We start from the raw sequence: 12625 nt of genomic DNA on the forward strand, positions 1-12625 counted from the left end.
GCCAAGGAGAAGGAAATACTTTTTTTCCTTCATAAGGAAAATTCTGGAACTCCCTGAATAAAACAAAACTTTTTTATGTTCAAAAAAAGAAGAAAAATAAAGGAAAAAAATATATCTATCATTTCACGTAACATTTCCATGTCAGACAAATTCAGACAAAGTAAATGCTCAACTTCTCAAATGACTTGCCCATACAAAGATTTAAAGTGATGGATCTGAGGGTAAAAATGCAAAATAAAAGTCATGATTTACTTTAATATGGTCCAATAAATGATTTTTAAAAGTTAACTAAATAGAATTATTTTGACCATAGTAAAATAAAGGCTGAATCTCTAAACAACATCCTAAACTTAATATGCCCCAAACTGAGCTTTAACCTTTCATCTACAAAACCTGCTCCTTGGCCTGCTCCAGTCAGTTGCTTGGGCCAAAATCCTTAAGGGCCTCCCTGACTCACATCCCACATTCAAATAGGCCAACAAAGCCTTTCAAATCTACCGTCAAAATGCACCCAGAATCCACCTCTTCCCACCACATTCCCCCACCCAAGTCACTCTCACCTCTTCCTGGCTTCCCGGTTTCAGCCCTTGTCTCCTACAGTGTCTTCTCAATCCAGCGATCAGTGATCCTTTGAAAGTCTGATCACATCCATCCTCTGTTTAAACTTCCTGTACAGAGTGAAGTCCTACAGAAGCAAGCCATCTCTTCTTACCTCCTAGACTCATCTCCAGTCCTGTCCCGCTTCCTTTCCTGGGCTCCAGCCACCCTGGGGCCTCCTTGCTGGTCCCCCAGTGGGTCAAGCACATTCCTGCCATAGAGGCTTTCTTTGTACTCCTTACTTCCTCTACCTGGAATGCACTTCTCCCAGATATGCTCATGGCTGATTCCCTATCTCTCTCAGCTAAACTGTCAGCTTGCCTCTGATGCCGACCTATAACAAAATATTTACGAGTGCAACCTGCAACCACCCTCAGCACTCCCCCCCACCCCCAGCTAGAATGTAAACTGCACAAGGATAGGGTTTTTTGCCTGTTTTGTTCACTGAGGTACCCCAGGTTCTTAGAACAGTGCCTGGCACATAGTAGGTTCTCATCTGTTGAATGAATGGGAGTTTTATTCTTCCGTTTGTGGAGACTGTTCTTCTTGAAGGCTTCCTACACACTCTTGCCAAATCAGCACCCACTGGCAAGCAGAGACCAAAGCAAAAACATTCCCTTCCGACTACCAACTGATACTTAACATTTCTGAGGCTGCACAGCATAAGGCAGAGACAGTATAAATGGCATGAATTCAGATCACACTTGGTCCAGACTAGTGCTTTCCCTCTAAATACCCAGACAAAAACCCAGTGATATTTTAGAAGAAACAGCCCAGTTTTCAGGTGAACAAATTCCAAACTAAAAGAACAAATATACATACAGGAAGAACTGTGCTATATAAGTTTAGAGTAGAAAATAAGCTTGTTCCATGTCTGTCTGAGAGAAGAGAGAAATGTATATGATACCATATTTGGGAAAAACTGGATCTGTCCTGCATTATAACTCAACCAGTGGAAACTGATTTACAAAAAAGTTATCAAAGTTTCCAAATGTATACTTTGATGTAGTCATCATCTCATTAAAATTTTTAAACATATGGTTAATTTTACACATTTAAAGATGATTTTTAACCCTTCTGCAAAATAAATATCAATTTAGCCACAAAATATAGGGGTTAAACAAACTGAATATCAATTTTGACCCAAGATACTGAAAACTGATCATGAAAATAACCTCACTAGCTTTGTCCAATAGTGAGAACCAGAATGATTAGCTGGAGCGGAGGTGAGAGGGTGAAGTCCAAGCTCTGTGTTGGGAAAAAAATCTGGCCAAGACACACGCAGAGACTGGATGCCAGCTGCACCCCTGGGGAGCTATGGAGGAGGGAGCCAGGAAGAAGCCACACTGAGAACCCACAGAAGTGGGATGTGGAACAGTCAATGCAGCAAAACTGGGGCTGGACCGGAAAAAGCCAGCAACGACAGACAGCACTAAGGCTCCTCTCTGTCAGCATGACTCTGAGCCTGATTGTTGAGTGGCCTCTGGAAACACCGAAAGGTGCTTCAGAGAGCATGGCAGGGTACAAGGGCCCTGAGCAACAAACTGCTCTCCGTGCCTCTTGGCAGAAGTCCTACTGAGCCTCCACAGACCTCCTCAAACACCCGGGTAAGCCTTAAAATGAAGGGCAAACTTATCACTGCTGTTAGAAGGCAAGACTGGTTATCCTTTGGTGGTGGCGTGGTGGGGTGGTGGGGTGGGGGGGAGCAGGAGGAGGCAGAAAGGAGGCTTCTGGGGGGCTGGTAACTTTGTTTTTTTATTCTGGGTGCTGCTTAATAGTGTGTTCATTTTGAGAACATTCACTGAGATAGACTCGTGATTTATGTACTTTTCTGACTGTGTATTGCACTTCAATAAAAAGTACCCCATCAAAATGAAGGACAATGACCCACTGTTTTTCAGAGGTTGCAGACACCCTGCTATATTAGAAATGGTGGGACTTCCCTGGCGGTCCAGTGGTTAAGACTGTGCTTCCAATGCAGGGGGTGCAGGTTCGATCCCTGGTCTGGGAACTAAGATCCCACATGCTCCACGGTATAGCCAAAAAATTTTTAAAATTAAAAATAAATAAGGCCGGCGGCGGACATGGCTTTCTCGACCAGATCGGTGGGGCGCCTGTTGGGGCCAGTCAGTAGGTCAGCGGCGCTTTTGGGTGGCAGGTGGCTCCAGCCCCAGGCCTGGCTGGGGCTCCCCGACGCCTGGGGACTCCCCGCCGTGCAGCAGACCCGGGGCAAGGCGCGCGGGAACGAGTATCAGCCGAGCAACATCAAGCGCAAGAACAAGCATGGTTGGATCCGGCGCTTGAGCAAGCCAAGCGGCATCCAGGTCATTCTTCGCCGCATGCACAAGGGTCGAAAATCATTGAGCCACTGAGCAGCGCGATGCTGCCCGCTGGACCCCCTCCCCCCCCATTAAAGCATTTTTCCTCGCTGACGACTGGGACTCGGACGGACATGAATTCTCAGATTTCGGGGTTGGCCCAGGGGAAGAATTGTGGGATTGGACTGGAAGAGGGAGTGGGAAGTCAGACCTTGCCAAGTGCCTTTTTACGCTTTTGAATTAGGAAGAATTTCGAACATGTGCACCAGTCCACAGAATGGTACAGTGAACGCCCTTGTAACCCGGTACACAGCTCTACCCACAACCTATCCTGCCCTCTCCTGAGGTGCAAATCTCGGGCAGTAGGTTATTTCTTCTGTAAATATTTCAGAACTCACTTCTCTAAGATAATAGCCCTTTAATACATATTCACAAATCTTTTCAAAGCTAAAAAAAAAAAGGCCAACAATTCCTTCATGTCATTAAAAATCTAATAAATGTTCTAAATAAATAAATAAATAAATAAATAAATAAATAAATAACAGGGCTTCCCTGGTGGCGCAGTGGTTGACAGTCTGCCTGCCAATGCAGGGCACACGGGTTCGAGCCCTGGTCTGGGAGGATCCCACATGCCACGGAGCAACTGGGCCCGTGAGCCACAACTACTGAACCTGTGCGTCTGGAGCCTGTGCTCCGCAACGAGAGGCCACGATAGTGAGAGGCCTGCGCGCCGCGATTAAGAGTGGCCCCTGCTCGCCGCAACTGGAGAAAGCCCTCCCACAGAAACGAAGACCCAACACAGCCAAAAATAAATAAATAAATTTTAAATATATATAAATAATAATAATAAATAAACAGAAATGGCGAATGCTCTTAGTGGGAAGTTCCCAAGATCCAGACCTCTTCACCACACCTAGAGGATGATGAGAAATTAACTAGGGGAAAAAATTAAAGCCACGGCTTTAGAGAGGCAGCTCTCACCTAGAGCTAAAACCAAGGACTGGGTAGACTTCCATTTCTTCAAATTAGTCAGCACTCACCTGTCATTCAGTGTCCAAAAAAATGTCCCTTCCAGGCACATAAACATTCTTAACAAAGAGAAAAAAAAAAATCTCCAAATGGCATATAGGATGAAATGAACTTAAAAAAAGGGCAGAGCAAAAATGCATCAAATAATTTTGGTTCACTTGCTATTAACATGTGTCTTAATTATGAAAAATATGGTCATTTCCACATTCCCAATATAACCATGTTAAATATTTAATCAAGCCAAAAAAGAGTAGTGTAGTATAATAAGAAATATATCTGGTCTTTGTCCCCAAGTTCCTGGCACACAGCTTCTAAAACCCTTGGAATGTCCTGAAGTTCTGAGTCTTTTGTAACTCACAAGGAACCCCTTTTAAGCACACCTGAATGTATGCAATTGAGGTAAATTGGAAAGGCTAAGCTAGGTGGCCTCAGGATGGGGCTGGTCACCAGAAAGACCAAGTGATTAGAGAGTTGGAACTTTCAGCCTCACCCACCAACCTCTGGGAAAGGGAAGCAAGGGCTGCAGATTAAGCTCTATAAAAACTCTTGGGGGCTTCCCTGGTGGCACAGTGGTTGAGAATCTGCCTGCCAACGCAGGGGACACGGGTTCGAGCCCTGGTCTGGGAAGATCCCACATGCCGCGGAGCAACTAGGCCCGTGAGCCACAACTACTGAGCCTGCGCGTCTCGAGCTTGTGCTCCGCAACGAGAGGCTGCAACAGTGAGAGACCTGCACACTGCAATGAAGAGTGGCCCCCGCTCACCGCAACTAGAGGAAGCCCTCTCACAGAAACGAAGACCCAACACAGCCATAAATAAATAAATAAAATTTTTTAAAAATTGGATCATATATTCACCTGTCTCTTAAAAAAAAAACAACTCTTGAACAATGAGATTTGTTGAGTTTCTCAGTTGGTGAATGCATCCACACACTGCGAGAATGGTGCACCCCGGTTCCACAAAGACAGAAGCTCCTGTGCTAAGGACTCTTCCGGACCCAGTCCTATGTACCTCTTTACCTGGCCATTCATCCTTCATAATAAATCAGTTGATTTACCTCAGGGATAAAACCCAAATAATTTCCTCATCTCTAAAGAGGAGATGATAATGCTTACCTCCTTCAAGGGGTTGATGATACACAGAAAGTATTATTAACTCTCCTGATTTATATCACTGTAAAATGCTATTTTAGCTTTTTCCCAAAGTTGCCAACTTGGCAACACTTTGTCAATTATAAACGTCTCTGCTTCAAAAAAATCTTCTAGCAAATATATGATACTAAATTATGACATTTAATCACAGCTTCATATCATTCAGTAAGAACTTCTGGGAGACACCTGCAATTTTTAAATGTACAATTTTTACATTCCCCACTATCAAATATGGTTTTAATTATAAATACAAATTTCCACAATGAAGGTGTGATTCAAAAGAAATTTAGCATTGAATTTCAAGTGGAAATCTTGCCCTCAAACTTATTATTAATTAGACTGCAACAGGATTAAAACACAAGAACAGTGTTCAATGTCCAACACCAAGATCAATGAGGAAAGCCTCACAGGAGGTGTCAAAAGCTGAAGACTGGTTCTGCTCTCCTCTCTTCTTCTGAATACATAAACTATGGTTAAATGACAGCATCATTCTACTTTGTACTATATCTGTCAGCTGTCAATTACAACAACCAAAAGAAAATTACATCCTAACAGATACTATTGTTTCAGATGCCTCTAGAAGACAAAAACAATGATTAACAACAACAAAAAAAGTGCTGTTGGATTAACTCTTCATAGTCCTGTGAAACTAAGTAAAAGAGTTAGACCTAATCATTATTCAGAAGGTAGACTTCTGGAGAAAACAAAGAACTACTTTTGCAAATATGTTCCTATAAAAGGGTTTCATCTTCAAGGAATTCATGGAAAAGACTCTGACAAGTACAGGTTTCTGGTAACTGACTATACTGCTGAACTGAATGAAAAAGCATTTTCAGAACTCTAATGGAAAACTCATGAATTCATAAAAGTGCTAACAAAAGATCAAGATGAAAAAAAATTAATTACATGGGACTGAGTGAACTGATGAGGATGATTATAATTTTTGTGACTTTCTGTTTGAATAAAAAAATAAAAAATCCCACAAGGACTCAGAGGCGAAAAATATACAAATCAATTTTTACTGAAAAATAAAGGAGCTGTTACAGTGGAGGATTACTGGACTGAATGTCAATATTATGACATAGTATGAGTGTGTTTCATGTTTGGTAAATGCAGTCATTATTGCTTTTGTTGTGGTCATCCATTTACAATGCTTGGTGTCAGTTTATTTATCTCTTGTAAAAATAAAATACAGTGTGTGTGTCTGTGTGTGTGTGTGAAAAAAAATTTTCTTAATAGCTGTTCTCTATTTTAAGTAATAGATTTATTTGTAAACATGTTGTAAATAAATGCTATTGGTTGAAAAAAATAAAATAAATAAATAAAATAAAATAAATCTAAAAAAACACAAAAAAACAAAGAATTAAAATAAATTACCCTAGACAGAAGAGAAATTAAAGACCTGAGTGATTCAGTACAAGTATGGGCCTGGATGACTCAGTGTTTGCAGTAAGGAGTGTGTAGTATCAGCTTTCTTGATACATAACACTTGTATTATTTCATCTTCAATGAGCAAAGAGAAGCAATCTGGCATCACACAGAAACATAAAGTAACCACACAGCCTACCTTCTGACAAATTCTTGGAGTAGAACTGTGCACCCCTTCCTGGCTTTGCCCCGCATCATCTCTCTGACCCTGGGACCGGCCCTTCCTCATCTCTGGATCCCAGTTTCACCACCGGTGAGAGGAAGGGGTTGGCTCAGGTGATTTCTAAGGTCCTGCTGCCGTGAAGAATCTACAGACGTGGGATATTTTAATTCAGTCTTTAAACTCACTTAATGAATGTGTCCTTGGAAGGAGCAGCCCCATTTTAGCGGTGATGAAAAGTATCTGTATAAAGAACCTGAGGAATGATACAGGCCCCATATTACAGCTGGCATAATCGGGGGCAGATCACCAAGTCTACCTCCAAAAGGCTCTGGCTCGTCTCTCGAAACCAACGGTTCTCAGCTGGGGGCAGTTTTGCTCCCCAGGGAGCACCGGCAATATATAGAGGCATTTTTGGTTGTCACAACTGAGAGAGAGAGGTGACGTGCTACTGACATCTAGATGGCAGAGGCCAGGGATGCTGCTAAACATCCTATGATGCACAGCACAACCTCCACAACAAAGAATTATTCAGCCTAAAACATCAATTGTGTCAAGGTTGAGAAACCCTGCTGTAAACTAAGGAAGGCTTCTTGTCCTGAAAGCCATGACACCAGCATCACAGGCACCAGGAACCCTGGGAAATATATGCATACATTTTTTTAAAAATATAAGAGAAGCACTATAGTTGTTATCAGATTCTAAAGTCTGAGTCCCCTGCCCCCCCCCACCGACCCCAAATAATCTTAAAACACTGTATATACAGAATTATACCATTTGAGTTTTTAATGGTGGTAGTCATTCCCCGGTATACCACACAGCAATGGAAAAGATCAAACTAAAGCTACATGGAACAATAGGGATAAATTTCACAGACATAAGAATGAACTAAAGCACCAGACACCAAAAAAAGATACTGCATGATTCGATTTATATGGATTTTAAGAAGAGAAAAAACTAATCTGTGGTGCTAGAAATCAGAACACTGGTTATCCGGGGGGTTGGTGGGGATGGGGAATGACTGGGAGGAAGCACAACAGAACTTTTCTGGTACTACAGACTGAAATGTGTCCCTCTAAAATTCATATGTTGAAGTTCTAACCCCCAATGTGAAGGAATTTGGAGAAGGGACCTTTGGGAGGTAATTAGGTTTAGATGAGGTCATGAAGAGGGGGCCCTCATGACAGGATCAGTACCCTCCTAAAAAGAGACACCAGAAAACTGCTTCCTCTATCTCCCACCCCTACTCCACACACACATTCACCCAGGAAAGTACATGTGAACACACTTGAGATGGTGGCCACCTACGAGCCAAAAAGAGAGAGGGTCTTCACCAGAACCCAACCATGTGGCACCCTGGTCTTGGACTTCTAGCCTCCAGAACTGTAGAAAAACAAACTTCTGTTGTTTAAGCCACTCAGGTCATGGTGATTTATATGGCAGCTTTCCTTCATTCATTTAACAAATACTTATTGAGCATCTACCACATGCTAGGTACTGTTTGTTCAAAGCAATGGGGATGGAGCTATGGAAAAACCAGACAAAGTTCCCCAGCCTCAGGGAGCTTATGTCTATTAGGAGACAGACAATAAAAATGCATAAACATATAGACACATGATGCCAAGTATTGATAAATGCTATGAGGGAGGTAAAACAGGGAAATGCAGCAGAGTGGATGGTAGGACTGCTTTAGCTGGGGTGTTCTGAGAAGCTTCTTTTAAAAGGAAACCTTTGAGCAGAGACCTGATTGAAGTAAGGGGGTGAGCTATGTAGATATTTGGGGGAAGAATGTTCTTGCCAAGGAAACAAGGAGGCAGAAGTGTAGTTTGCATAGGTGAAGAGCAGGAGGCCACGTGGCTGAAGCACATAATCATGGGGAAGGGTGGTGGGAGAAGGGGTTGGGACAGGGTCAGATCATGTCGGCTTCCCAGCACCAAGGACTCTGGATTTCAGCCTACTTATGACAGGAGCCAGTGAAGGGTTGAGCCTTCTCTAAGGCTCATTCCCACTGCTGTGTGGAGAACAGACAGGGGGCTTGAGGGGACAAAGTAAGAACAGGGAGACCAGTCAGGAGGCTACTCCATCACCCAGATGTGATACCTGAGACCCGCGTGGACCAGGGTGATAGTGGTGGAAGAGACAAAAAGTGGGTCTGATTCATGGATACTATATTTTAAGAGTAGATTTAGTGTAGACATGAATTGCTGATGTAGAGTGTGAGAGGAGAAAAGAAGTCAAGGACAATGCCAAGGTTTTAAGCCTGAGTAACTCAGACCATGAAGGTGCCATTTACTGAAACGAGGGAGACAGGGAAGGGAGTAAGCCTGACATCACAGGGTTGCCGTGAGGATGGCATTAGATTATAGAAGTAAAGCCCATGGCAGAGACCTGCGCACAGCCAGAGCTCAGGAAGTGATGGTTGTCCTTTCTTTCCACTGTCATTGGTTCCTTCTAGGATTTAGGTCTCTCCTTCCCTAAAATAATTCCTCATCAGTAGGGGAAACTGGGTGAGGGGTACAGAGAACTCCGTACTATCCTGCATGTGTTCTATAAATCTAAAACAAATCTAAAATAAGAAGTTTATTTTTAAAAACTTCCTCGACCCCGTGTCCTCCTCTGGCTCCCACTCCCTTCATAAAGAGACGGCCATCCCCTGTCACGCGTCATTCATTCATCACCACTGCCATCTAACTTTTGCTGACCCAACTGCCAAATCCAATGGACTCTTCAATCCTTCCCTTCTCACAGCCTTTGACATCCTAACCACTCCTTCCTTCCTGAAACTCTCTCTTCCCAAGACGTGGAGACTCCACCTTCTCCTGGGTCTCCTCCTCCTCCTCCCTCTCTCAGCCTCCTCTGCTATGCCTCCTTCACCTACCCACCCCTCAAATGCCAAGCTTCTATCCTTGGACCTCCTCTTCTCACACTATATATTTCTCTGGATAACATCCACTTGAACTTCAACTACAATTCCTACCACAGCCATTCATCTCCCAGATGGCTACAGACCTCTCTGAATCCGTTCACATTCACATGTGCATCCAAGAGAGCCACACACACACTCCTAAGCAGGCAGTGCCAGGAGGCTCAAGGCTGCCTTTCCATGGACCTCGGACGCCTATCTGGGCCCAGGCAAGGACACTGACCTATCAAAACAAAGGTGACTTCCGTATCTCTATGTCCAGCCCAGCTCTCTCCCAGGGTCAATATTTCCAACTGTTCACCTGACATCTACAGCTGGCTGACCAGTGGATGCCTCAAACTACATATTATCCCAAACGCTTCACTTCTCTCCCCTCTTAGCTGCCACTGCCACCACCACCAGCACCACTTCCTCCTCCTGCATTTCCAGTCTCTCTTGATAAAACAATTAGCACCAGTCAATTCAGCCAGAAACCACCTCAGGCTCCCTTTCCTCTCCAAACATCCAATCTCCAGGTCTATCTCCCAAACCTTTCGGAAAGTCGAACCCTCATCTCTTTTGCCCCCACTCTAACCTCACGCTCTTCTCCTGATTACCTCAACAGTCTAAGCCTTCTTGTTCCTCTAACCTACACTCCCCTTGGCTAGAGAGGTCTTTCTGAAACGTTCCCCTGGCTTTATACCCTCAGGAACACCTTCCATCTCCTACAGAAGGAAGTGCTCATGCGTTGACACGGCCAATAGGGGCACCCTCCAAAGAATGGGCACTGCCACCCTTACCATCCTCATCTCTTACTGCCTCCCAGCAAAGATACCCTAGCAATTCTCTATTCCTTGGGATGCCTCATACTGTTTCCTCCCTTCACACACTGGCACATACAGGTGTACACTCTGCTAGAACACAAACATACCCTGGCACATGGGAACTCTTGTGTACCTTGCAAAGTCAGCTGGGACAGTCCTACCTACCTCAAACCCCTCCCACACTATTCTCAACCATCTATTACTGTTCTTCCCTGGCCAGGTGAAGAGTTGTGATGATTTTATTCCCAAGTCTGTTTCTCTCTCTACATGGAGAATTCCTGTAGGGTGAGGTCCACAGACTGCTCAGCTTTGAATTCTCAGCTGCTAAGTTTGGTACAAACTTTAAAAAGTTACCGAATAAAATGTCTGCTGACTTAAAGTGACCTGTTCCCTGAACATACCTCAGGTCCTCACCTCCAGGTCTTTGCTCTGACCCCTCCTTCTCCTTGGCATATCTATCTTTCTCTACCTTATTTTCTACCTCAGCCCATCAGGAAGCAGGTTTAGACACTCAAGTTCACCACATCTCTAATGTTCCCACCTCAGGGTATTTGCACTTGCTGTTCCCATTCCAGGAATGCTCTTGCCCGAGATACTCCCCTCTCTGATTTCAAACAGGTCTCTGTTCAGACATCCTTGCCCTCTTTTTAAAAAGGCCCTGCCACTACATGCTACCCCTGCGGGCTTATTGCTGATGATGTGCTCCACAGAAACAGCAGCTCAGTGAGCACAGGCCTATCTCAGTCACCACTGGATCCCCAAGCCTCTAACAGTGTCAGGAACATGGATTTATTTTCTATTTGTTGAGCACCTACTGTGTGCCAGGTCTAGGTGCTGGGGATACATCAGGGAACAAAACAGATAATGTTCTAGAGGGGGAAAACAAACAATACACAGATAAATGAGTAAAATATAAGAACGACTAAAGCAATAAAGGAAGATAGGAAGTGGGGAATGTCTTACTAGGTGACCCTTGAATAAAAACCTGAAAGAAGTGAGGGAGCGAACCACATGAATATTGAATCGCAAGCACAAAGGTCCTGAGGTCGAAGCATGTCTGCCATGTGGAAGGAGAGGGTAGCAGAAAACGAAAGTGGGAAAATAACAGTGGGTCAGATTATGTAAAGCCATATAACTCACTGTAAGGAGTTCATCTTTAAATGAGATGGGGACCCACTGGAGGGTCCTTCTATCTGCTGTGCTGAAAATAGGGGCCAGGGCAGAAGCCAGGAGACCAGGTGAGAGACTATTTCAATAATCCAGGAGAGGTGATGGTGACCTCGCCCAGGATGCCAAGCATTGGATGTGAAGTAAGAAAGAAAAAGAGCAGTTAAGGATGACTCAAAGGTTAACGGTCAGAGCCTTTTACATTACTGAGAAAAAAAAAAAAACAGCAAGAAAAGCAGTCTGGGAAGAGAAGTGGAGGGAACCTTGCTAGCCCTTATCTTGAAATGTTCAGGTTGAGTTCCCTACAAATCATCACAGTGGAGATATTAAAGTAGGCAGCTGGATATAGGTCAAGGGAGAGGCCCAGGCTGGAGATATTCATGTGGGATCTGTTAACCTAATAAACAGGTATTAAGAACCATGAGCCTCGAGTGAGATCACCACGAATAAAAAATGAAAATGTCCCAAACACAAATTCACAAAGAAGAATAACTGAAAGAAAGAAAAAAGAATACGATGCCCAAGGGCACCCTCTCACAGCCCCCAAACAGAACAGAAAGGTGACCCTTGCTGAAAAACATTTTGGTCTAAACAAATCATAACCTCTTCTCACACCCGACAGAGGGGCAAACCTGGACCAGCAACTCTGTCAATGGGTCGTCCAAACTTGGAACAAAGACCCCTGCGGTCGGCCCCGTAATTTTTAAAAAAGAGACCCAATAAATGCAGGCATTGCCTTTGCAGAGGATGGGGTGCTGTGGGCCCAGAGAAAAGTGCGGGCCACCTCCAGGTTCTAATCACTAGCATCTCCCTGCATGGGATGGCGCATTCCGCTGGATGCAGACAGAGGAGATAGGCCAAGGCTCACAGGGTAGTCCCTTTCCCGGGAGGGAAACGCCTCCCGATAGAGTATCCCCGAGGAGCGAGCGAGGGAGCTGACAGGGCGCGGTCAGGAAGATACCAGGCGGAGTGTGGTGGCGGGGAGGGGCACCGATACAGCCAAGGGTGGACTCGCAGGGCAGGGGTGGGCGTGGCGCGCCGGCAGAGCGC

The 12625-nt window shown here is 44.4% G+C and overlaps 2 protein-coding genes across 6 annotated transcripts in view; one reads left to right on the plus strand and one right to left on the minus strand.

Annotated features, from left to right (window-relative positions):
* The window catches only part of NUP93 (nucleoporin 93), a 122659-nt gene that overhangs the window by 90391 nt on the left and 19643 nt on the right, over nucleotides 1–12625 (minus strand). Inside the window, exon 1 of one of the 5 annotated variants that reach the window (XM_033418980.2) lies at nucleotides 6662–6797. The exons of the other annotated variants lie outside the window; for them this stretch is intronic. The gene's annotated coding sequence lies outside the window, so the exon portion shown is untranslated. Of the gene's footprint in view, nucleotides 1–6661; nucleotides 6798–12625 lie in introns of those variants that run through there. 5 annotated transcript variants of the gene reach the window in all.
* LOC101277317 (39S ribosomal protein L34, mitochondrial-like) lies at nucleotides 2674–3384 on the plus strand. Its single transcript, XM_033418985.2, has one exon. It carries the CDS (start codon nucleotides 2682–2684, stop codon nucleotides 2967–2969), a length of 288 nt encoding a protein of 95 aa, XP_033274876.1. The 5' UTR covers nucleotides 2674–2681; the 3' UTR covers nucleotides 2970–3384.

This window comes from Orcinus orca, chromosome 20 (assembly GCF_937001465.1).
Source record: "Orcinus orca chromosome 20, mOrcOrc1.1, whole genome shotgun sequence".
Classification (NCBI taxonomy): Eukaryota; Metazoa; Chordata; class Mammalia; order Artiodactyla; family Delphinidae; genus Orcinus; species Orcinus orca.